This window comes from Pollachius pollachius, assembly GCF_949987615.1.
Source record: "Pollachius pollachius genome assembly, chromosome: 2".
NCBI classification, from domain to species: Eukaryota; Metazoa; Chordata; class Actinopteri; order Gadiformes; family Gadidae; genus Pollachius; species Pollachius pollachius.
The window spans coordinates 44304162-44330506 of NC_136935.1; the positions used below are offsets into that span (position 1 = coordinate 44304162).

The 26345-nt window shown below is 44.8% G+C and overlaps 4 protein-coding genes across 6 annotated transcripts in view; all 4 read right to left on the bottom strand.

Annotated features, from left to right (window-relative positions):
• gcgrb (glucagon receptor b) overlaps nucleotides 1–5235 on the bottom strand; it is a 19474-nt gene extending 14239 nt beyond the window's left edge. For 2 of the 3 annotated variants that reach the window (XM_079728798.1, XM_079728795.1), the window contains exon 1: nucleotides 4866–5235. The gene's annotated coding sequence lies outside the window, so the exon portion shown is untranslated. Of the gene's footprint in view, nucleotides 1–4860 lie in introns of all 3 variants that reach the window. The other variant, XM_079728796.1, reaches the window with a different exon arrangement.
• Nucleotides 5236–11417: 6182 nt separating this feature from the next.
• Nucleotides 11418–19791, bottom strand: slc25a10b (solute carrier family 25 member 10b). The gene is made up of 11 exons (XM_079729330.1): nucleotides 19293–19791; nucleotides 17062–17181; nucleotides 15579–15693; nucleotides 15271–15319; nucleotides 14406–14447; nucleotides 14229–14272; nucleotides 14068–14138; nucleotides 13619–13711; nucleotides 13406–13483; nucleotides 13258–13314; nucleotides 11418–13036 (listed from the first exon to the last, which is right to left on the bottom strand). The coding sequence occupies exons 1-11, from the start codon at nucleotides 19380–19382 to the stop codon at nucleotides 12935–12937; spliced, it is 861 nt and encodes a 286-aa protein (XP_079585456.1). The 5' UTR covers nucleotides 19383–19791; the 3' UTR covers nucleotides 11418–12934.
• Nucleotides 19792–21613: 1822 nt separating this feature from the next.
• On the bottom strand, nucleotides 21614–22282 carry LOC307070321 (claudin-4-like; the record flags this gene model as incomplete). The annotated part of the gene is made up of 1 exon (XM_079728756.1): nucleotides 21614–22282. The coding sequence occupies one exon, from the start codon at nucleotides 22280–22282 to the stop codon at nucleotides 21614–21616; it is 669 nt and encodes a 222-aa protein (XP_079584882.1).
• Nucleotides 22283–24541: 2259 nt separating this feature from the next.
• On the bottom strand, nucleotides 24542–26345 carry LOC307071279 (GTPase IMAP family member 9-like). The gene is made up of 3 exons (XM_079730262.1): nucleotides 26172–26345; nucleotides 25910–25981; nucleotides 24542–25688 (listed from the first exon to the last, which is right to left on the bottom strand). Exons 1-3 carry the CDS (start codon nucleotides 26179–26181, stop codon nucleotides 24754–24756), a joined length of 1017 nt encoding a protein of 338 aa, XP_079586388.1. The 5' UTR covers nucleotides 26182–26345; the 3' UTR covers nucleotides 24542–24753.

Sequence of the window (26345 nt, forward strand, 5' to 3'; positions counted from 1 at the left end):
CACACACACACAAACTTACTGAAATGTCATGTGAAGGTTTCATGTCTAAACGAGCCATGTTTAGACAAGGTTCTCTGCCAGAGACACAACATGCACCGACACACACCGCCAAACCTGTGACAGCCATAAACATGAGGGAGCTTAGAGGGCAGGGAAGGTATACCAAAGACACACACACACACACACACACATACACACAATCACACAAACACACACACAGACACACACACACACACATAAAGACACAAGTTCCCTCTGCCATTTGCACATGAAGTCCATATATGTGCAGAATGTGTGTATTTGTGTGTGTGTGTGTGTGTGTGTGTGTGTGTGTGTGTGTGCGTGCGTGTGTGTGTGTGTGCGTGTGTGTGTGTGATTGAGCGAGCGAGAGTAGCTATAAGGCTAGAGCAGAAGTTATAGGCGCTAAGGCTAGCTGAAACTAATGAAACTACAAGATGTTGTCTATAAAAAATACATCCAAAGTACAGATACAGAAAAGGCTAGGATTCATACCAACACCATGTGTTGGTCAGTAAAAAGCAGTAGGGTCTGGGCAAGATTGTGTGTTTGCAAAGGGGGGGAATACGCAGGACCCATGTGTCCAATTAAGTGCAAAAACATGATACACCAGTTATTGTTGAAGGCTGCGAATGGGCCATGGGAATTTTCAAATGCCTCTCTAAAATGTTTAAATTAGTGGGCGAAGGCAAATTTTCGCCTTTCCTATTCGTGAGGCTCAGTCTCCCCGGGTGAATTCTAAAGCCTGCTGAATAGATGAGGGATACATTACACATCGCGTTTGTTTCATTTTTCAACACAGGCGGCCTTAGCCAGAGTGAGATGAGAGATGAGACCTTTCTTCCCCACCAGAGATGTGCAATATGGTCAAACTATCCCCCCGCAGAAGGTGGTTCTTAACATGCCAGGTGAACACCAGGCATCGTCGAGGAAACACGTCGGCCAATGAGCAGGTTTAGGAGTAGCGCTGAACGATTTGGGGCAATAATCGAAGTGCGATTATTTCGACCAATATTGCGATTGGGATTTAGTATGCGATTTTTATTTGTAACGTTCCTTATGTTCTATATTATTCACTAAACAAGCAATAAATGATTATATAGTATGACCAACAAAACATTGGAAGCAGTCAACATATAAACTGCTCTTTCCTTTAGGCAAGGCCTATGTGTTGGGATGAATTGAAGCATGAATTGATATGATAACATATTTATTTAACTATTGAATTGTAGAACAAATGTAATACAAATCTTATTGATCTCCAGTCAGTAACAGTAACAATTCACTTTTTTTTATATATATATATTTATATTTTATCACAGCCTTTGCGATTTGCAAATCGCATTCTTTTACATCGCAATATCGGTTTGAATTCGATTCATCGTTCAGCTTTATTTAGGAGCTAAAATAAAAGCTGCTAGCCAGCGCTAGAACGTCTGGGGAAAGATAACAGGTAACATTGATTAAAGAGATTGGAACGGAGGGGGATTAAGGCTTGTATTAAATAAAACAATTTTAGAGGCCATAAAATACACGCAAAGTGGTGGGCACTTGGCACTGTCTGCCGTTAAGACCCTTTCTGAAGGTAACACACGTTTACCATGTCGTCCATGAGACACACTTGTGACGTATTATCCACACACATCCCGTGGGATATTTATGCATTTGTTTCAGAAAGGGTGTAATTGCATGACATTGCATGACTATTGGCTTAATTGTGTCTTAGACAAGTCGAAGTCCCCTAGAAGCTCGGCCGAGAACCAAACTGCTTGCGGGCTAAACCTGTTACCAAAACATATTAAGAGGATTCCAAAACCATCGGTGCCAGAAGCAAACCACATATGGTTGGTCTGTGTTTGTGTGTGTATGTGTGTGTGTGTGAGTGTGTGTGTGTGTGTGTGTCTATTTGTGTTTGTGTGTCTATGTCTGTTTGTGTGTATGTGTGTGTGTGTTTATCTATGTGTGTGTGTTTGCTTCTGTGTTACTTGCATTCCCCTAACAAAATGCAGAGAGGGTCCTATCAATCTTATCTAAGATACCCTTCAGCCAAATCCCATTAGAGATAACCAGATAAACAACTGGTATCTATCTATCTATCTATCTATCTATCTATCTATCTATCTATCTATCTATCTATCTATCTATCTATCTATCTATCTATCTATCTATCTATCTATCTATCTATCTATCTATCTATCTATCTATCTATCTATCTATCTATCTATCTATCTATCTGCCCGTATCTGTCTATCATTGGTTTGTCTGTCTGTCTGTCTGTCTGTCTGTCTGTCTGTCGGTCTGTCTGTCTCTCTGTCTCTCTCTCTCCCTCTTTGTGTGTGTGTGTGTGTGTGTGTGTGTGTCTCTCTCTCTCTCTCTCCGTCTGTCTGTCTGTCTGTCTGTCTGTCTGTCTGTCTGTCTGTCTGTCTGTCTGTCTGTCTGTCTGTCAGTCCTACCCCCCTTTGCACCGCAAGCAAACATACTGTGTCTGTTGTGTGTGTTTGTGTGTGTGTATGTGTGTGTGTGTGTGTGTGTGTGTGTGTGTGTGTGTGTGTGTGTGTGTGTGTGTGTGTGCATGTGAGAGAGAGTGTGTATGTGTGAGTGTCTGTCCCTACATATATGTAACCTGAGCATAAAAGCTAATATGTACAATCCTATCATTCCCCACATGATCCCTGGCCTTTTGCCCTATTTCAGTCCCTCTTGTATTGTTTCAAGGTTGAACAACCATCCATTATTAATGTGGTTAGTCTGTTTTGTAGTGGGTCACACGTATATGTACTAAACAGGGACCGTGCATGTGTGTGTGTGTGTGTGTGTGTGTGTGTGTGTGTGTGTGTGTGTGTGTGTGTGTGTGTGTGTGTGTGTGTGTGTGTGTGTGTGTGTGTCTGTGTATGAGTGAGTGTGGCCCTTTCCACACCTGGCTTCACATTAACATCAACATTTAGGGAATTTAGCACAAGCTTTTATCCAAAGCGACGCACAATAAGTACATTTGTCAGGAGAGGCATTAACATGTGTCTTGGGTGATCCGATCACAAGCGGTTGGCTCTAAGCAGGTCAGTTCACACCTGGCAGAATGTCGCTCCACATGACACATGGTGGAACACTTGTGATTAGATCACACAAAGCACCTGCTCTGACAAGCACAATATTATGCCGTCTCACTCTTTTCTCTTTCAGACCTTTATTCCCGGTTTTCTCCTCTTCCCCCCCCCCCTCCCCCCTGGCTGTGTAGATAACATTACATATTAGCCTTTCATGTATAATGGATGAGCTCTGATGCAGCTTGGCGCTAGCCAGCGTCACTCACTGCTCCAAGCACATCTCTGTCCGCTCCCTGTGCTTATAGGACCCTGCAGGGTCCTATAAGCACAGGGAGTCACTTTTCACGAGTGGATCTCTCTATGCCTCTCTCCCTCCCACACCCTTTCACGTTTTCTCTCTCTGTATCCCTTCCTCTCACCTTCTTCCTCCCTCCCCCCTTCTCCCTCTCTTATTTCTCTCTTCCCACTCACTCTCACTCTCTTTCTCTCTTCCCCTTTCTCTCTCGCTCTTTCTCGCCCCCTCGGCATCTCTTTCTCTCGCTCCCTCTCTTTATTCTCCCCCTCTCTTTCTCTTCCTCTCTTTCTCTCTTCCCCTTTCTCTCTCTCTTTCTCGCCGCCTCTGTATATCTGTCTCTCTCGCTCCCTCTCTTTATTCTCCCCCTCTCTTTCTCTCTTCCTCTCTCTCTCTCTTTCTCTCTTGCCCTTTCTCTCCCTCTTTTTCTCCCTCCTTCTGTATCTCTATCTCTCTCCCTCTCTTTCCCTCTCTTTCTCTCTCTCTGTATCTCTTTCACTCTCTTTCTCTTTCCCTCTGTATATATCTCTCTCGCTCCCTCTCGTTATTCTCTCTCTATAGATCTCTCTCTCTCTCTCTCTCGCTCTCTCTCTTTCTTTCTCTCTTGACGGTATTTCATTGCAATCCATGGCCACATTTATGTTCATGAGCTTTTCCACAGCTGCGGTTGTATATTTTTTTCAGCACATTTTCAACAAGAATGGGAGTTCAACTGCAGAATATGTTGCAAAGTTTGGACGTTTGTCAATACCCGTGAATAAAATGTTGACATTTTAATGTCTGATACTGGGCTATTACCGGCCAGCAGTCATACTTGGCAATCAGGGGTGAGAGTATTAGTGCTCTTAATATGCACACACACACACACACACACACACACACACACACACACACACACACACACACACACACACTTATGTAATATTTAAGCAGGACTGTGTGACTTGTTTGTATAAACAGACACAGGCACACAGGCAAATTTTCATAAACGCTAATCAGTAGATTCTGAGACATGTATTGATATTTGATTTGGTGTTCAGTTAGCGACACATGTGATCAATTAATGTGATCGGTAAAGGCATAATTGATCAGTCTCCATAATATGTGATCAAGTAAACTTAGTTATTGAGGTGTTGATACACAGCTGGGAACATCTTACATTATATCTCACTCTGTATCCCCCTCGCTCTCTCTTCTTCCTCAGCCCTTGATTCAATCTTAAGGTAGTTTCAGTTTTGTAAATTTGTGAATGTGTGCGTGTGTTTGCGTGGTCGCATGGATGTGTGTGTTTGTGTGTGTGTGTGTGTGGGGGGGGGGGGAGTTTTATTACACTTTTAATAAAATGAATGATTTTGTTTATGAATGTTTATGGTTTGCTCCTAAAACAGAAACACACGCACGCACACTAATTCAGTGTTAATTAAAATGTGACAATGATAATGATCAGAGTTAGAATATAGAATCATTTTGCATGTTACTCTCCACTCAAAGATAGATTCTCTTTACCTTACCTTCCGGTCCTGCTGTTACGCCTCTGTAACCCCCGAGCACACCGTAGCTCATTTCCCGCCCTGGCCCATGGGCAAAATTAAAATCCATCCACCACAAGATAGACGCAAAAGTATATCCGAGATTCCGAAGGCAGAAAACACGTTTGTTTGTTTTTTAAATGTCACTTAACACCTAATAGTCAAAAGTTGCTTGTCATAAGTTTTCGTTTAGTTTCTGGTCTGCAGATTTCGTTTGCGTCGAATTGTGTTTAGTGCGTCAATTATGTGTTATGTGAGGTTGGATATTTTACGGGATGCATGGAGAATCTCCCAGCTGACGGCTGTCAGACTTGTGGAGCCTATTTCACAGAATGTTCGATCGCTGTGCGTAATTCGCTGCACGCAGCAGGGTGAGTGGAGCAGCACAATATCTTAACCCCCACCTCCCGCCCACCCACCCCAAGTCACAGTGACGTCATGTGATGACTGATGTAGCATCGAGAGCAGCTTTAACATTTCATAGGTTTTCAAATAATGTAAGACAACTCCATTTGATCATTCTCTCGCTCTCTGCCTGTCTAGAAGTGGCTCATCTCCATCATGATCCATATGGTGAGAACGAAAACTTGCCATATAGTGTTTCACTGCAGCTTTGGGAAGTTAATGCAAGTAGGTAAATGTTTAGTCGTCAAGGGCTTAGAACCTTTATGCGGTCTATGGTTTGAAACCCAAGCCTGGAACCTAATATATAAGCAGAGGCATAATATTTGCAAGATAGTGAATGCCTAGGGTCCTTGCCTCCCAGATTAAAGGTTCGGCGTTTGATCTCCAAGTCCCTTATGTCTTACCTGTAGGCATCATTCAGCAAGGTACGTCAACCTTTACCTTCCCCTACCTTCTCCATTTTTGGAAAATCTAATAAGACGCGAAAGATAAATGCATCTGCTAAATTCATAGTGAAATTTGGTCACAGTAAAATTCCTTCACACTCTGTCTTTGGTACATACATCAGTGGGCCAGTTGTGAATTACCAAAACAATAAAAAATTAAGTTTCTAACCGAAACCATGAAGACAAATAATGTGGCTAAACAGGTCAGATTGTTGGTGGTATGGAAGTTGAGGGTTGCGCCCTTGAATAGTCAATGTGTTGGGGCGCTTTCACGATCGCCAATCCATTCGCTCGAAAGCCCCAGCCAATCAGCTCCATTTTTGTAATAATTCCGATTTTTTTGCTGCTTTACAACACATTAATAGGATCAGCTATATCGTTATGCAGCATTCTACCGAGACATAAAGGAATAAATGCAGCAAGGACACTTCAGTTTCATATTAGCCTACTATGTGAAGGACAAAACACAATTATTTTATTTTATTTAATCTTTCTTTCTCTCTTTTTCTCTCTCTAAAAACATTAAAACAAAGCACACGTTACTTCTTGGTTGGCATATTTGGATCAAGGCAAATAGTCCAATTAAATAGTGAAATAAATTCATAGATGGTGGTTGAATTGGATGGTGATTCATTTTGCAACAGCAATATAATAAAGAGAATAATAAATAAATAAATAATAGAGACAAGGACGCAGCGTGTTTTGGCTGGAAATCCGGTTTATGGTAAGTTTGCGGATAATGATATGACTTGTTGGTCCATGCTGCCATGCAGGAGATCTCTCCCTAAGTGTTTGTGGTGATGGCTGGGGCCATCACACGTGTGCACACTGATTACTCAATGGGCAACAGGTGTGCAGCCCACAACTGAGTATGCTTAGATTTACATTTACATTTACATTTAGGGCATTTAGCAGACGCTTTTATCCAAATCGACTTACAATAAGTGCATTTGTTACAATAAGTACATTTTTCATAAGAAGTGAAACAATATATCGCTGTCCGTACAGTAAAGATGTTCATAGAACCAAGTGCAAGTATTACAATCGCTAGGCTAACCCATTCCCCGTGTAAAGCAGCGATAGCAGCTACTGTAGATGCTACACAATTAAGTACCTTGAATAAGTGCAATGTACAAGTGCCAGGACGTACAACATTCAATGGTGGCTGTACATTGGTTTCTATGCAGAGTCGAGATGAACTCTGAACAGGTGAGTTTTGAGTCTTTTGCGGAAGCTGGTGAGCGACTCTGCGGTCCTGACATCGGTAGGGAGCTCGTTCCACCACTGAGGTCCCAAAACAGAGAAATGTTGTGACTTCGCTGATCGGCCTTTGCTTGCTCTTAGCGATGGCGGTACCAGACGTCCAGCTGAGGTAGTTGAGTGGAGGGATCGAGCTGGGGTGTGTGGCTTTACTAATGCTTGGAGGTAGGCAGGGGCAGTTCCATCGACTGCCTTGTATGCCAGTACCATCATCTTGAATCTGATGCGAGCTATAACAGGGAGCCAGTGGAGGTCTCGGAAGAGGGGGGTTACATGTGAGAACTTTGGTAGGTTGAACACGAGGATCAGTTATTGATATGTCGTACATCACACTCCAACAGAGAACATACAAAGTAATAACAGAATAATTATTATTTGCTATTATTTAATTTGCATTGAAGTCATCCATTCTTTGGCAGAGGAACTGCCTGGATGTGTAGCTAGATACAAACAAACAGATACATACCACACACACACGCACACGCACATACACATAAATCACATTTCAATAGCTTTCAATCTAACGTCTCCATTGGCATGAAAAGCATTTCTGTCGATAGCCATGAATTCCTTTGTGTGATGCCGAAGATGTAATTCCTCGGGAAGGAGATGAACCTACGCAGTTCCTACTTCGCCTCTATTCAGTTTTCTTCGTTGAGTCATCTTGTGTTTCAGCGCTTTCGTTTCCACCCGCTGAAACCTTGGCTAACAGAGGGAGACAATGAGAGAGCCTTGGGGGGATAAAGTCCATAGTGAACCAGCATGGAGAAGGAAGGTGAAGTAAAATAGTTCAGCCATATTTGGATCCAGCTCCATGGACCTTTAAAATAGAGCATATTCCTACATTACCATAGTAGCTCATTAGGGTTAGGCTTAGCAGTTTTCTTTTCAAGGTCAAACACTAACTAACAGTGAGATGACGTGCTCTTCTGTGTATTGAAAAGCAACACATTCTACGTCCTGTCCAGTGCTAACTTACGGAGGCCTGCATAAACACACAGGGCAGAGGCGTCTTGTTTGGAGCCCTCTGTAAAATACACTCTTCATGTCTTTCCAATCAACACTATGGTACTTACACTCCCTCGTGGGGCACTGCAAGCAGAACAGCACGTGGAATAATGTATGCATGGCATATACATTAGCAGGGAGAGGCTAACAAAGCTTCAAGAGCATGCCACGCTGATGGAATGGACATATTTGCATCCCACACATGCCTTCAGCAACACAATCAATCAATCAACAATCTGATGGACAACATGTACTTTAGAGATGCAAATTTGACAAATACATGGCCGTGTGCATACCTAGATATATACACACCCGTCACATACTAAAAAGACCATAAATAATGTTACAATATAAAACACACACACACACACACACGCACACACACACAAACCTTCATGTTAATTGTGGTGATTGATGGCACACTACATAATAACAATAATATTATTCATAAATAAAGAAAAGGTTGTCTTATTATCCATTTATGTACTGGACAGGAATATAAGTTGTATCATATACTAGTTCAAATGCATTTGTTTATATTTCATATTATGAGGCTGGGATTTAAATAACTCCTTTGGAAGAAATAGGATCCTCATTGATTTGATGCAGCGTGGGTGTGCTAACCTCAAATAGAACAAGGACAGCTTCAGTAGTGTTATCAAGAATGAACGTGGTTACCCTACATGCTTACATTGCCTGAAATCTTCAACAGCCATGTACATTATCCTGCCATATAACAAGCTATGTGCTAACTACCTGGTCGCTCAGCAGGGTTAGCTGGGTGTCCAGCCGAGGCTGACGGCTGCTCAGCTGGGAAGTCCAAGGGACCTGCTATAAAGCCTGAGTCAATGTGAGCCCCCAGGTGTGTGGCGGCAGACAGCGCCACTTCCCGAAGGTGGCTCGGGTGCCACCTTGATCCATCCGACAGGCAGAAGGTAGCCGGGCCCGAGCGGAGCGCAGCTTTGCATAGGCGTGGACCACAACGACAGTAGCCTGTGGTTTCGGCGGTGACGGCGGAATCTAACCCAGGCCAATACTGTGAAAGATGGTGTTTTCCCGCCTCCGAGTCAGTCCCACAGTCATTTCATCTGGCTCTGCTTGGAGCTTTGCTGATTCAAGGGCAGCAGTCACTATCGCCAGGCAGCTGCCGATAGCGGAGTGCTGCATCACTCTGTTCTGCAGCAGGGTGAGGGGAGGTGTGGTAGAGGCAGGTGGGCTATGATGCCCTTCTTCACCGGCTGACTGTCTCTCCATTTGGCTCAGGTCGATATGAGGCCGTGTGGATACGGTCGATGTCCCTGTCCCCCAAAAAGGGGCGCAAACTGTGCAAAGATTTTGCGGAGATATTGTCTGTGGTTATGGCTGTAGGAGTCCGTCGTCGAGTCACAGAAGTCGGTGACCATGCTGGCCATCACAGTGGCTGCACCGGTGGCAGCACGGCAGCAGTCAGGAGACAGGCTGTACAGCCTTTCACCAGGGTCCCTGTCTATGCCAGTTGAGCCGTGACCAGGGCACGCTTGGGACGGTGGTGTCCACGGGCTACACGGATGACATTCAAGCATGACAGCTCTACCTCGACCCAATGGAAGGTAGACATTGGGTCGAGTGATGGTCTGGTGCAGTGGCTGCTGGAGGCCCCGCAGTGAGACTGTTGCGTGGAGCGGAGAGTGGAGAAGCTGGATGAGGCCTGGCTCAACAGTACCCACGCCTCATTCAGCTACCAGCGGGGAGTGGAGAAGCTGGATGAGGCCTGGCTCAACAGTACCCACGCCTCATTCAGCTACCAGCGGAGAGTGGAGAAGCTGGATGAGGCCTGGCTCAACAGTACCCACGCCTCATTCAGCTACCAGTGGGGAGTGGAGAAGCTGGATGAGGCCTGGCTCAACAGTACCCACGCCTCATTCAGCTACCAGTGGGGAGTGCTGGACCCACCGCCACATTATCTCAAAATGTGTGAGCACGGGTGATGAGATGGCATGTCCACAGTGCGTCCTCCCTCAACAATCCACGCAGCAGGGCTGAGTGGGGCGGCTTTAGTAAATAGTACCATCAAACTGCTGTGTCTGTTTTTCAGCTGAAGGCAGCAAGTATCCCCCCCCCCCACACATACACACACCCCTCCCTCCCTCCCCCCTTGCTTCTTAGCAACCAGCAGGTTGGCGCAGCATCGACCAGCTCGATTAGGCCTGCCTCCAGCAGCTTCTGGAACTCCACAGCCACGTCATCACGAAGGGGGATCAGGGTGTAGGGGCTGGATGGGTGCACGTCAGGACGGAGGAGGGGAGGTGGTTAAAAGCCCAAAAGCAACCCAGTCACCAGAGTGCGAGCATCGGCCCGGAGGGAGGAGGAGGAGGAGTCATTTAGATGCTGTCTTGACATGGAATGCTATTTCCACAGCCTTGTACAGAGTTAGGTCATCAGTGGTACGTTATTCATTTATCCCAGAATTTCACGTTATTGTTGGTGGGTTCAGCCCTAGTGTTTGTCCCTAATCATTTAATCCTGTGGCGCTCCAAAATTACACAATCTTGCTAAGCCCCTGAAATCGGCTACGATTTGATGAACTTACTTGGGTTCTTGAGACCAAGAACGCGCTGCAGAATGGTGCTGTGTGGAGTGGCGAGGTCAACGTGGCACGTTAAGCATGGGAGGACAGGGCTCAGAGGGTTTGAAAAGAAAATCTTAACTTTACAATGGGTCTTTTCAACCACTTTACTGCCTAGCAATCAACAGATAACATCCCATGTTGTGATTCCAGTCATTTACACAACAATCATATACTTTTAACATACTGACTCGACTGGTAATTCTGATGAATTGCTAGTACACATTGATCTTAAATGATGGTAAAGTGAGACGTAGAGGCCTATATGTGTTACTATGACGATACTATGGTATCGATGTCCTCTGTGTTAAATACAGAGGTGGAATGCAACGAAGTTCAAACACTTCAGGGAATTTCGTAAAAAAGACCTTTAGTGTGTTCTCGTTATGATAGTTTTTCGAGTTCTGTTGCTGTCATTGAAAACTGATTTTCAAATCGGGGCAAAGATAATGTTCATTTTTTTTTTAGTTAAAGTTAGAATAGTATAATTGTAACAGTCTTTGAATTATATAAATAGGACGTGAGGTTCAGCTTTGCACAGAAACTGCAGGCATGGCTACTTTTTACTTTTATACTTTGAGTACATTTCAGTGCCTGTACTGTTCCACTTTTATTTAAGTAAATAAGTTCAAGTTAAAGTTGAATGCGAGTACATTCACTACCACTGGTTAATATCTATGGTCCGTGGAGTGGAGGGACACCTGTGTCAACTTTAAAACCCAATGAAAGCAGCCAAAACGTTTTAACATGATTTATTTGTTATTAACATAAATTGTTCATACTACATTAGAAGCTAAAGTCAAACCTATAAGCCTTTAAACCAGTATTTTTTTATTGCAAAATCATAAATTACTAATCTACAAAATAATCTAGGACATTGTCAAATTCACATTGCAAGGTGGCTACTGTAGTCTGCGTCTGCATCAATAAGGCTGCATCTCCCTCGGAGATGATTCATTTAGACTCAACAGTGAAGAATCGTGGAGGCGAGCCACATTCATTATTATTAGTGGAAATGAGGGATGCGTAAACTTGCAGTGAAAGAGATAAACATGAACCATCTACGTGACAGTAAGTTTCGTTCAGCAGTACCATGCTGCCCCCTTGAGGGCATATCGCATTTAAGGCAACAGCACTATAATTGGAATTCAGTAGATGATTACACTGCTGTAGATACCTTACAGAGAATAATGCCCACATCAGAAATACTATGACCAACCTAAATCAAATCTACTTTACAGCAACAACATATGTCAGATGACTGCACAAAACCTTTGAAATGAAGCCAGCGTAAAATCAACACAGCACATTAGTAGGAAAATGCCAACAACATTATTGAATAAAATTTGAGTTTGAAATACATGTATGTTTGTGTGTGTTAAGTGCCTTGACACAATATGGTTTCAGTCATAACATGGACACATATTAGTGTTAAAGACGCTATATAGGTGTCAGTTCTCCAGATGATCATAATATTAGTACCAATTAATAGATCAGCATAAATACTAAGGTTCATAGATGTATTACATCTTCCTTTTGACGTATACTTATAAAGGCTGGGAGGATTTCTACCACACTATTCTCAGTATTTTCCCCTTGGTCCCCTTGTCTGATACATCATCTTAAAGGTTTGGATACAAGCATGGTGGAATCAGGTAGAAACTTTTCAACCTCATCACTTATAAGTGAGTAGATAATATGTCCAGTTCTAACGTGTAAATGTTCCATTGGCATCTATTGATTCATTCACTGTAAGACATCAAAACAACCGTATGTTTTGGCAATGTCTTTTTCTGTTTTGGAAAAGGGATAGATTGGTAGGAAACACATTCAATTCTACACTCTAAATGAATTCAATGTTACCAGGCATAATTATTAAAAATAAGAACTGAAGGAATTGTTTAGTAACTACAAAATTAACACAAACCTAAAGTCACCCTAAACATTGGCAAAAAAAATTAAAAGATAAATGTTCAACATGGCACGTTAATAGCAGAACCTAAATATTCATGCTGTATATTAACCTAGATTTCACCGATAGAGGAAGTTATAGGTTATAGACGCTGCTCTCTTTCTTTCATAATCATATCAGTTTTAAAAGCAGATGGAGGTGGAACATTAAAACCAATGGAAAGAAAAAAAATAAAGGAGAAAAGCCAGGAGATTACAGTTCTGGTTTCCATTGGACCTAAATCCCCATGGACACAAATGGACCTTATAGATGTGACTGGTCACCACAGAAGAGAGCCTGTGGTGCTCACCACTCGCCGCTTCAAGAGTTAACAGTGGAGCGATGCATTGAGGAGAGAGGAGGAGGACAGAGCAGATCAGGAGATGATGCGGATACCAAAGTGGTTCTTGAGCTGCTCCAGGAACATAAAGGTCAGCACTGTGTGAGGAATTAAGCGGATCCCTGCCGGCACCAGACCCTGTGGGAGCATCGCAGGGGGAGTCACAGGGATGCTCAAAAAATGCATCAGAAATACGACTTCATGTTTGGATTTGAGCCTTTGAGTTTAAAACAGCTTGCCGTGCCAAACATTTTACACTTTAACAAAAGGTTGCAGGAGATGGTTTTAAAGAGATAGTCACTAAATGTCTTGAGAAAAAGGTTTATGATACAGCTCTGTACAGTGTGAATGTCTCTGACCTTATAGAAAGCCATTGGACCCAGCCTGGCTGTCTCTCGTAGGCAATGTGTCACTCCCTGCAGGGACACACAAAGAGAGAGTTGAAATTGGATATAATGATGAGACAGGGTTAGGTCAATTGCACGAATGAACATAGCAAGTACTTACTGTGTACTCTCCTTTGGAACTCATGAGCCTGGTCTTCATGACATCTAGAGGCTGACAGAGGAATGTGGCACATCCTCCCTACAGACATGCACAGTCAAAGTCAGATACATGTGCCTTTGCAAATCATTTGCATGGAAAAAAACTGCACAACTGAAAACGATTCTGACAGCCAGTGGGTATTAAAGCAAAGTCGAAAAACACCATGATACTCACAGCAATGAAGCTGGACAGGAAGTGGGTGAATACGTTATCTCCCATCACGCCTGTTCCCAGCACCAGCTGCTTGGCCTGGTCGTAGCACGCCAACTTCAGAGAGCAACGCACAATGATCGCTCAGTTATTTTCTTTGGCAAGACAACTGCAAATCAGGATTTATGCATCTCCCAAAAATATGTATTCCCTAGTTTTAACCCCTTTTGATTGCATCATTTTAGACTTTATACGTCAATATCATAATTCATGCACCCATTTGTTTTAGTTATTGAGCGCAATCATGTAAACTTAAACTGATAAATATATATTTTTCGTATATATTTTTTCTTTATTCTCCCATGATGTTTTCAGAAAGCATCCATAAATCATGGCCCATCACTACACTAGAGACCACACACACACACACACACACACACACACACACACACAGAATACATGTGAATACACACCTGCCCCACAGTCACCAAAGCTCCTCTGCTGGAGGCCATGGTGGCGCCGGAGAACAGTTTTCTTAATCCTTCTGTAAAGCAGGAAGGTGGAGAGTCAGTAATGACGCAAAGATAAAGTTTCTGTTGAAATGTGCGCTTGCGTATTCACGGCCTCTTCTCACCTTCCTGGAAGACTCGCACGAGTCCGTCGATAGCATGTTTGTAGCTAAAAGGAACACACACACACACACACACACACACACACACACACACACACACAAAGTTAAGTAAGTTGCGATGTTGTCGTGGCAGCTAAAGAGCCTGAGGCCGCAAACAACAGAGGCAGCTGCAACACTCACTTCCTCCTGAGCTCTGGTGGGAGTTTAACGTCATTCTGCATCCTGAAAAAGAAAATCACAGGTTGTTGCAATGGACAAAACCACTACAAGATCAGGGTGCTCCACTGTAATCTTTCTTGAAGCACAACAATAACCCAGGCAATTGCCTGGCAAGTCTGAGCATAGGCTTGGCCTTGACAGCTAAGACGTTGAAAAAAAACTGGTTGTTTTCTCCCTTGTATCACGTTGCAGTCCTTCTCCCCTATAACAGACCTCTTTTAACGCTGTCTGAACCAATAGGCCTTTTGCACATGAACTCCAAAGAATCAGGTCGGGATACCGATCAGGAGTTTCCCTTTCACACATGAGGAGATCGGGCCCATCAGACATGTTCCCACATATCTGAGGTACTCCATGCACCTAAGGCGAGGGGGGGCGCCGGGGTAGAGTGTGTAGGAGGCAGGTCGTGACGCAAAGAGTATGCAGTGGTGGTCCCAGGGTTTGGTCAACAGCACTCCGCGGTGGAGGCTATTGACTGGGACGATTACGCTGTGATTTATTTAGACATATCCCCAATCACAACAGGGTGCGACGCAGATAAGTTATAACACAAAATAGAAAAAGAGAAAAGTACGAGGCAGCTACACCGGTGCCATTGGCACAATAGAAACATCCTCAACAAGCCAGCAACACACCAACTCGCTGGCTATGAGCTCTCCTTTACGCTAGGGGCCTGGCAGGTTGAACCCTGGAGGGGTGGATTCTGACATTTCTGTTCACACATACAGCCCCACTGGGGATTATCAGGAGAATGTCTGACCCTCGGTGCAGGTGTGAAAGGCCCAAGGGTGTCGGAGGAAAGTTACAGTTGGACATCGCATCTCACCTGACATTCACCATGTCTGCTGGCGTGCCGACAAATCCTCCAGTGAAACCTGCGGGGGGGAAGCAGGGCGACATGTGTATGGGAGATCATTGCACGTGACCGAGCCCGTGAACCCCCTCCCCAAGGGATGAGACCAGCGGAAGACAAGTTTGAACTTCAGAAGTATCATTTGGTTCAGTGATGGTGATAAGAGGAAGAGTGAGTGAGCGAGAGAGGAAGACAAAGCTGTGTTCCTCCCTGCCAAAAGCAAAAGATAACAAGAAATAATGATGACAGTAAGAAAGAGACAAGGTAGGTTCTCTCCCTACCTCCGAAAGCCCCCAGTAGGACCTTCTGGTAGAAAGGCATGGGCCCCTTGCTCGTGCTCCCAATCACGTCCCTTACAGTCTCGTAGATGGCAAACCTTGTCAGGGAATAGGACATCTGTGGAGCGACAAGGACGGCCCGAGATGAGAGTTAGAAAAGGGGGGGAATATGCCCTTTTCACAGAGGTGTGGTCACAGGGCAAACACAGGTGCCACTCGAAACACTAGTTATGGGTCTGCTACTTTAGTGTACTACTTAAGTACTTTAATGGAAATAAGATAATACCATGATCCATGGTAAATACTTGTCATCTTCACTAGTTTAGTCTACTATCCGTGCCCTGGTACAGAAAAAGAGCAGACACAGAGATGGCGTTAAAAAGGGCAAATGTGTTTATCCTACCATGACGCCTCTGGGAAAAGAGTATATTTGGGGGAAAAGGGGTCAGAACAAAAAAAATAAGGAACTATAGAAATAGAGCACAAGTAGAAATTTGACTAAACGTCATGTGAGATAAGGAGACAGAGAGAAAAATAACAAGGAAAAGGAGTCAAACTGGGCCAGACTTTAGATCCTCAAACCCTTCTTCCTGCACAACAAGGCACCCACGATGAATACCAAGCGGAATCTATCCGTTCATCTTCTACGCGATTCCTCATAGGAGACACTGTTGCTGTGCATTTCAAATGTGTCGGTGATTGGACCAGACGGAACAACAGTTTTTTTTTTCTGCTTTGAAAAGGTGGCGGCCAACCTAAGAATTTTTCAACCTGCCTCACGCCTCGCATTTCCTGCTGCAACTCGGTTTATCCCATCAGCAGGTGCCGATTGACCATGGTTACATTAAATAAATGATAGCCGTGGAAGAGGAAGAGGAGCATAGCGCTACCTTTCAGAGCAGGGCTCAAGTCTAATGGCCTTATTCGCTGAGGAAGTTTCCGAGCTGGGTGATGTGGCCCGTAAGTGGCAGCCATGATAAGAGCTGGCCAAATTCTCTAAGTGCTAGGGAAATAAGATAATAAAGTTATATATAAAATAAAGATTTTTTCTCTTCTGCAACTGTCCTCTTTAACCGTTTTTTTTTCCTGAGAGGAACAGGTCAACACCATACGCAGAGCAAGCCGTGCAATCATGCAAGAGCAGCCTGGCTTGTTGGGCATGGCATAACATGGCAGACGCCGACCCCGTTATGAAGGTTGCCCCCAAAGCCTTATGTGGTGCTCAAAAGTATCCTGCAACTAGACACGCTTAGTAATCGCATTATTTTGCATTTCTGTGTGTGACTGGCTTTCCCCAGCTACAGTACTTCTTTACAATACAACTCGCCTGCACAGCTGCATACTATAATGGCTCCTCGTGCATGAATACATATTACATATATACAATTCATATACTTATAACGCGTAACGGACAGCAGAGGACATGCATGTATGAACTTGATGCATGGAGCCAAAGTTTGCACATTCGCTGAAAGGATGCCCACACCTGTCTACACAAGGAGGCAGAGAGGCCGCTGTAGAGGGCCAGGAAGCCTTCGCTCTTCACCACATGTGTGGCCATCCCCACCATCCTCAACTTCACCTCCTGCTGAGTCTGCAGGTGAACCTGAGAAGAAAAAGAGGGGGGAAAAAAAGACACCAAAGCAAAATGACAAAGTTGTTCAGCTGGCAAATGGACATCCTCACTCTGCAGAAAAAAATCTAATCAATAACTGACTTATGGTCCTTCAAAGTCGGCCTCCGTGATTTAAGACTGCAGGCAATACTGCCAGTGTTCAACATTGACTTAAGGATCTATTCACTGTACATAAACATGGACTACTGTGGTTTGCATATGATGTGGATAGCTAAAATTTGTGTTTGTGTAATTTGCGTGTGTTTGCATAGGTCGGACTATGTCTCCCAACTTGGGGCAAAACGAATAAAATGGCCTTGACTTTATTGCTAAACTGCATCCTCCAAACCAGTTGTAATACTGGGCTGCTATACAACACTTATGTACAGAGATGCATTCCAATTCAATTTGTAGTACGCCATGTGAAAAAATAGGTAATTTTGAAATCCCGAGAGCTAAGACAGTTTGAAGGTCATTGAGAGCATGTCAACCAAAGCAACTTGTGTTTGTAACCTTTGGCTTACTTTGCATACTCTCCCAGGTCCCCTAACCGAGCTGAGGAGTACATCACAGGCTCTGTCGTGTACAGGTGGATTCAGACTTCTAATTTGCAGGTTTACACAATTGTCACTAGCATTCATACACTATGCCAAAGACAAAGCCACCTTAAAGCATTCACTGTGCGGAGATGGACTGTACCTCTGCGATTATCCAAGCACATCTCCTCAGCCATTTCAGAGGTATTCTAGGTGTTGATCGGGTTTATGTATTTCAAGTAGGCACCATAGCAGGCCCACATGCATGGGATAAGCTCCTATATAGACCTGACTACAATGCAACATAGACATGAACACTGTACATAGACGTGAACGCTGTACATAGACGTGACTACAATACATAGAAGTGACTCCTATACATAGACTTTATAGATGTGACTCCTTGACATAGACGTGACTTCTTGACAGACTTGGCTACTATACATAGACTTGTCTAATAAACATCGACCAACACGTGACTCATAATGCCCTTGCAACAGTTATTTGTTGCTGTTCTGACAAAGGCCTTCAAATCGTAAAGCCCATTCTATTCCTATATTCAGTCCACCGTGTGTGTGTGTGTGTGTGTGTGTGTGTGTGTGTGTGTGTGTGTGTGTGTGTGTGTGTGTGTGTGTGTGTGTGTGTGTGTGTCCGTCCGTCCTTGGATGCTGTGATTCAAAATAGACAGCAATGCATTGAGCCACCTTTGCATACACCTCAGCTAACTGGCACTGAGTTCAAGGGGCAAAATCTACCCACCGGTTGACACAGAGGCACCCTGCTGCTGCCCAAATGCATTTTGGCAAGACCCTTGTCAGTTACAGCGACGAGAAGTTAAGGCAGGCTTTCAATGCCTTAATCTCTGTGGTTAGAGAACTATGGCTGATATTTTAAATTGCCTAAATCAACAGAAGATATAGCAAACCCATGGACGAATGTATTAGGCCTATTGCGGCATATATTCGATAATAGAGTTCGAATGTGACAACATACCAGATTACATCAAATAGCTGATATACTGAGAAACAATGACCAGGAACGCGCAGTAATCCGTGTCTGCCTGCAGGTCATAAGGCTATGCATCATATGACTTACTGAAGGCTACAATTACGTTTGTGAACAGGAAATACTAATTACACGCATCTGTGAGCATGTCGAGTCCAGCATTGAGTGAAGTTGCTGCAGATCATTCAAAGTAAACCAAACCACTGAAGGCTGTGAGTTGCCCCATTGGTAACACAACATAAGTCACGCGCTGACACTGATTTAGGAATCCCTCCTGGATCTAGGTCATCTACTGGACCACTGATCTACACATTCGATAAGCATTACCGAATTAAAAAGGTCAACAAAGAATAAAATATCATGGATCACGAATACATATTATCATATCGTGCTGGACAAATAGACACAGAAAAAACGCTGCAGATGTTGGCGTCCGCGATTAACAGCTGCAGGACTGAGTCTAGTGCAGGCCTGTGTTCTTTTGACGTCCACAGGACAGGAGATGACATCTCTTGTATTTCCTGTAGCCTATAGTTCCTCCACCGTGTGCAGTGCACTCACCTTGATGAGATCAAGCGGGTGTGTGCAGCAGGCAGCCCCGCAAGAGGCGATTCCCCCAAAATACCACCGCGACATTCGTTTCTCCGTCATGTTGGCGAGATGTGAAGATCTTCCCGTCTATGCAGTTCAAGAAGAGGCAGCAGGTTTAGATCCTTTCCACGCAGTGTGCTCTCCACACTGGCCCGTGTCTTTGGCCACAGCAGTCCAGTGGGTCAAAAGGGTAGCCTGGTTAATCTTCACACATTCGATGGTGGACGGGAAGTCGTTGGTTTTCTGGACGACGCACACTTGCGCGTCACCTCATCTGCACGTACGCATGTGTTTATATGTAAAAGTAACCTCCCGTGGTTATTCTAAACGTATCACGATTGAACTGTAAACTGGTGGGGGCGCGAGAGTTGCACGAACAGCCAATTGGCATCGTAGGCTGAGGAACTGCCTCTCGGCGAACTTGTCCGGTAGAGCCAAAGGTCGTGAACGCTGGTCTGTGTGCAACTGTGCAGAATGTGACAGCATGAAAAAAAAAAAAAATCGAACCTAGTTTTACCCTTCTATTGCAGGACCGCCTTGTTTCACTTTCCTCGTTGTCAAAGTCTCCGCAGATTTAAAGTGAGACCGACCCACTGTCGGCTCAGCAGAAATAGGAAAATGGTCGTGTCCCTTTAAGGGTGCTAAACGTGGCATTGTCCTCTCGAAAGAATAGAGTATGTTCCCATTAGAGATACTACTTTTGTAACATTATTCTGGAAGTATCTGGGAAGATGATTTAGCCCAAAATGAACCGCTGTTTGCTGTGTTGCAACAATGTTCCATGTGCCATTACATAACTGTTGGTTAACTTTGTTACTTATTCTTCCCAATACCTAACGTATACTGCAATGGTGCCAGACAGTGCAGACGGTTTGCTGTTAAACATTACCACAATTGACGTTAACTTATTTTGGATGTAAAACAATAACAATAAAATGATGAAACGATCTTTTAAAAAAATTAAAGATGATGCAATCACCACGGTCGTATCATTTTATGTTTGGATATTTAAAAAGTTGTATTATTGCATTATTGTATTTTGTCACTTGTCTTTTTGTCGATTATTATCTGTCCTTATACCATTGAAGGGCAAAGGCCACGTCGTAGCAGGACTATACCCTAGCTCTCGAATGTGGGATAAAATGCCTTCACGGTCAGCAGCAGGCGTGCAGTACGCTTCACATCAGTCTGTTGTACGCCTAATGAATCACATTTGTATAAAATATGTTAGTATTTTATACACTATATTAGCATATATTAGCATGTCAACTTCGAGAAGGCTACCTTCTTAATACAAGCGAGCAGAGTTCAGGGTGATGCCCTTTATGTGGAACCTGTAACTAAAGAGATGACTATAAATGCTGAATAAAGATTACGGAATGATGATCTTCGAGAAAGCCTGGACTGGATAAAGTCACAGAATGACTGGCGCCACATCAGTTGGTTTGCACTGCCATCAAGTGGGGTATTCAGGAATGATGAATTAGGAGGAAAGAGCGAAAACACTAAACATTTATTTATCTTTATTCTATCATCTATCTATCATCTATTTGTCTGTCTTTGATCCATTCATTGCATCGTTGAATAATGTTAATTATGAGAATCGTACAAATACCTTTATTTCAAAAAGTCTTAATAAAACATTGGAACACAAGTTATGACAACAACACCCAGTTTTTTACAACGCTAGCGTGAAAAAGCAATTTGCATTGACCTTTTCTGCACATTGCCTACTCTCTCTCTCTCTCTCTCTCTCTCTCTCTCACACACACACACACACACACACACACACACACACACACACACACACACACACACACACACACACACAGAGGAGTGGAATCTGAAATATGTGAATTACGTCATTAATGCTCACTGGTGCAACCCACAGTGTCCCACCCACTCTGACACGACCACATAATGAGCCAACGATACGGTAGAACAAACTGCATGTTAACACAAACATCACAGTCGACTCACTTATTTCCTTTTTTTTTTTTACTGTATTATGCATCGCCATATAATTATAACGCTGTGATATTTACATCTTTCTGGCAACTTACCCAGAGAGAAAAAAAATAAATAATAATAACAATAATAAATTCGATTTTTATAGCGCCTTTCAAACTCAAGGACGCTTCACAATGTGGGCAGGAACATAGAAAACAAAATAACTTAACAAATAATAACACAAGGACACGAGCAGACAAACAAGAGGGGGGGGGGGTCACAGGCAGTAGGCAGGTTAAAAATGGAAAGAAAAGAAACTCAAACAAAGACCTCAGCGGCCCTCATACGTAGGCCTTCTCCGCGGGTGTTCCCCCTGCCGCGACGGGCTGGGGGCCCTCCTTCCCCGCGCGTCCAAGCGCGGGCCCCCGCGCTTGGACGCCCGGCGGAGAGGAGCCGGCGTGCAGGAGCCCGCCTCCCACCAGGAGCAGCAGGCTGGCCCCCCAGCCCAGGTAAAGCGCGGGCCCCAGCTCCCGCTTCAGGGGCGCGGCCACGTCGGGGTCGTAGAAGTCCCTGACGACGGCGTAGGCCGTCCAGCACACGGGCAACATGAACAGGAGCCCGGCCACGCCGAACAGCCCCCCGGCCAGCTTGGCCAGCCGAGACTTGGCCCCCGGGTTTCCGTCCCCCAGGCAGTGCGTGCACTTGGCCCCGGCCACGGCCAGGGCGAGGGCCCCCACGCAGAGCAGCAGGGAGAGCACCGTCATGGTGCGGGCGGCCTGGGCCGAGGCGGGCAGGGCCAGGGTGGAGTCGTAGGTCTTACACTGGATGTGGCCCGTGGTCTGGGACAGGCAGTTCATCCACAGCCCCTCCCACAGCACCTGGGCGATCACCAGCTCCCCGCCCACGAAGGCGGAAATCCGCCAGAGAGGGGCGGCGCAGACCAGTGTCCCCAGCACCCCTCCCAGCACCGCCAGTAAGAAGCCCAAAAGCTGCATCCCCGTGGAGGCCATGGTCGCCCACTGAGAAGACTCCTGGTCCCTGGAGCTCTGCGGGAAAAGTAGTAGTAGTAGTCTTGGGAGTAGGTCTTGGGAGTACTTGTAGTGGTGGTGCAGGTTGTTGTAGTGGGGGTGGTGGTGGTGGTGGTGGTGGTGGTGGTGGTGGTGGTGGTGGTAGCGGTGGTGGTGGTGGTGGTAGCGGTGGTGGTGGTTCTCAAAGTCAAGTCATGTAGGCTTCAGTTGGTGGTCAATTGGAGTACCAAGGAGCCAGAGTGAGTGTTGTTCTGAACGGGATATCTGTTGAAGACTTGCGGTCCAGAGACAGGTCCCAGAGATAGTCTAGTGAACGTTGTAAGATAGGCCCCCTTCTGCACATCAGAATGCCCTGTGCAACTGAAGAGATTACGGTAAGTAATGTAAGATTCAAAAAATAGTGTTTCAGATCAGATCATACATTTTGTGCGGTTAACATCACAGAACATTAAAAAAGACTTTACAATAGCGTAACAGTATTAAAATAAACCAAACTAATCTGTGGTAAGCAATAAAACAGTGACAATACCTTAACTGTACTTCAATAAACCAAACTCAACGGTGGTAACTGATAATAATCTCAAGCCACAGTGCGACATAAAGTGATAATAAATGAATGCTTTTCATTGAACTCACCAGCTGATGGGACGCGGTCTGCTGGGATGGTCGGTCTGGATACCTCAGGGCGGTGGAGCCGTGTGAGGGGGGGGGGGGTCGCTCCTCTCCTTTTCTACTGTTATATTATGACAGGCCCGCCTGTCTTGAAATCATACATAGATGTGTGGGAGGGCAGCAATGTCCAATGGCCCACCCTAAACACACACACGTGCACGCACACATGATTATGTTAAAATGACAGCACAATGTCACTTTGTTTATGCACATAACTGCAGACTGACAGACGGGCATAGACAATTGCAGAATATCTTTGTGTGCGAGGGATTGTTATTGTTGTTGCTTCACTGTTCTTTGTGATAGAGGCTTATTAGTAGTGCTATTTTGTTGTGGCCTTCTTGTCAGATAGTCAGAACATGTATTATTATATTTTACCTCTCTATTTATTAAATTGTATACATACATATGTTTAAACTCTCTTTAAACTCTTGGATGATTATGCCAATACTGTTCCATAAGCTAAATAAATGCAAAAGGTGAACTCATTACACCTTGCCTAAGGTCGTTTTTTTGGTTCATTAGGTTGCATAAACTGATAAAACTCCCAGATTGGTGGGGTGAGAGAAGAAAGGAACTCAAATGTTGAAAGGCAAACAGACTCAAACAACACATTTTCCTTTTGATTTATAGTAGATTTAAGTGTTTTCAAGAAGTTTTCAAGTTATTTCAACTGTAAACCAAACATTGTTTGGACTATGACTAATGTTGGTGAGGAAGCATCGAAGTAGACCTCCACAATCGTGCTTCCCCCGGCGGAGAAAAGCTCCCGGGGTGAGGCAAGGTCGTTGGAGAATACAATGCTGGCTACATTGTGTTCGATATGACAAACACCAACAACAGGGAACAGGTGCGGATGCCGTTGCCTTTCGAAAGAATTGAAGAGATGGTTGAGTTCAATAAAAGTCACTTCACCAACAAGGTATGCCAAGAGGCTCAGAGGAAAGCAAGTCTCAATAAAACGCAAATAGCTACAGGTCTGGTAAGGGCCGGAGTGGAGACAATTTCCAACCCGGGCGTTTCATGGCAAAGACCAGCCCACTTATTTTTGTAGTAATGGAAAGGTGAGGGTATTTTAGTTTTGTCATGTTTCATTTTATATCTCACTTGTTAAACATAACTGTACAGCAATACATATATATCCTTGGATTAAAGCTACTATTTAGATTCCTTTGGGAGTCAATAGTTAATGCTCGGAGGAATGTGTGTGGTTGTTTTGAAAACCAACCCCTTTAAATTTGGTCCCTGGGCAATCATATACCATTGTCTCTTATTTCCTTGAAGGAAGTGAGGTCAAAATGCTCAAAATACACCCGGCAGAAGACAGCACATTTCTGCTCTTCCATAAGAACAGATCAGAATAAAAACAATTGGCTTTCCTTTGACCTTTTGACCTTGGTATCAAACATCTAAAACTTTCAGAAAAGGTCATGGAGTTGCAGTAACATTTAATACTTGGAGTTCACACAAACATGATGTTTAATTAAGGGAATCCATTAAAAAGTTGAAGAAGCGTGGATCTTGTTCAAGCCATTTAAGAAAATAAATCATATTAACAGTAGGGTGCTGCGAAAGGGATAAAAAAACAACAACAATACATTGAAAACCCTTGTTTTTACATTCTTGGTAATATTGTGGTGTATAATGACAGTGTTAAGAGAATATAGCTCAGTTTCACAATAAATACACCCAAAAGTGGGCTACTTCATTCAGAATGATACTTTAATCAAACTGTCACGCAGAATCAAAGGACCAACATGCAATCACATGTCTGCAGGGGCTCACACCGGCACCTCCACAACCTTGGATTTGCCGCTTCGTCTTTTCCATATGTAAAGGGCACCCAGTCCGCAGGCCGCCCCCAGTACGAGGGTGGGCGCTCCGAGGGCCAGGGCCACCGTCGTCTCGGCGCCGATCGCTATGGCGGCCCCCACCAACACCAACACCACGGCGGAGGCGCAGGCCATGCTGATGGCCTTTTTCCTGAGCCTTTTCTTCTTCTCCCTCTCTACCTTCATCTTCTCCCTCTCCTCGTCCCACGCCTTCCTCTCCTCCGCTTTCTTCTGCTGCTCCTCCTGCGTCTTGCGCTCCTCCTCCTCCCGCAGCCTGCACTGGGCCTTCTCGTACATCTCGTTGGTGTAGTGCTTCCCGCCGTTCTCCTGCACCATCTCCCGGATCATGGTGATGAGCTCCGTGACCTGCAGGCGGTCCTGGGGGTCGTTGTTGTTGAAGGCATGGTACCGCCGGCCGAACGTGATGGAGAGCCGACGCAGCTCCTTGCACTCCTTCAGCGCGTTGTCCGCCTTGGCCTGGTCTTTGCACGTGAACAGCATGATGGTGTACATGGAGGCGTCGTCTCCAAAGTTCTCCTGGATCCACTTGACGGCGTTGCGCTCCTCCTCCGTGAACCTCACCCCCAGCCGGATCACCAGCAGGAAGGCGTGGGGCCCGGGCACCGACATCTGGACGCACTCCTCTATCTTGGTCTTGACCTCCTCCTGCGTCACGGCGGTGTCGAACAGCCCCGGGGTGTCGATGACCTGCACCGCCGTGCCGTCCACCGCCCCGCGGGCCGTCGCGCAGTGCTGGGTCACCGACACCGGGCTGGGGTCCTCCTTGAAGGCCACCCTCCCCAGGATGGTGTTCCCGGACGCACTCTTCCCTGATCCGGTCTTGCCCACCAAGACTATTCTCAACCCACCAGATAAGTCCAAGGCTGTGAAGGGCAAAGGGGGCGGGGCGTGTTAGTGCAGCACAGAGTAGGCCCCACTACACGATCACAGAATATCAAGAAGTTGGATTTTGTATTTGCTCATGTTAGAATATCATTGCATAATGAATCCATTTGGCACTTTTGGTGGATTCCTTTGATATTGTGGTCATCTAATCATAACACTAGAGGCAAGTATCCAAACCCATGCAAATGGATGTGCTTACCTTCATGGTTAGAGAGACCAAACCCATCGGTCCGAGGGAGAGTCTTCTGTTTTTTCTCTCTGAGGGGAATAGCTGACACAAAAGGACACTATTCAGATCTAAATATAAAAACATACACCAAAAGGTATCCACTCTCCCCCCAAACTATTTGCTTCGATCATCTTAATGTAACATATTGCTAAACACCATGTTTTTAAGGCTGAAGTGCACCGCTTTACCAGACAATGATTCTATAATTATGGCATCAAACAATTCTTCTTACCTTCGGCCATTATCTCAGATTCCCGTCAGCCAGTTAAAAGACGTTGTTGACCCAGCTGCGGAACTTTTAATCTAATTTAATTCAAAAAAGCTTTTGTTTCTTCAGCTCTCCAGCTACACCGAAGTACATGCGTGTTCTGGGAAACCTCGGGAATCTTAGCCTATTCAGAAGCCT

Bases quoted from the DNA above. Each gene is read 5' to 3' on its own strand.
- slc25a10b (XM_079729330.1), bottom strand. From the start codon at position 19,382: ATGACGGAGAAACGAATGTCGCGGTGGTATTTTGGGGGAATCGCCTCT. The intron at 15,694-17,061 runs GTGTGGGCATCC...GTCGCTCCACAG, and splicing joins CTGCCTCCTTGTGTAGACAG to ATGTCCTATTCCCTGACAAG. The intron at 14,448-15,270 runs GTGAGATGCGAT...TTTCTTTTTCAG, and splicing joins GCAGACATGGTGAATGTCAG to GATGCAGAATGACGTTAAAC.
- LOC307071279 (XM_079730262.1), bottom strand. The intron at 25,689-25,909 runs GTAAGCACATCC...TGCCCTTCACAG, and splicing joins TGGTCTCTCTAACCATGAAG to CCTTGGACTTATCTGGTGGG.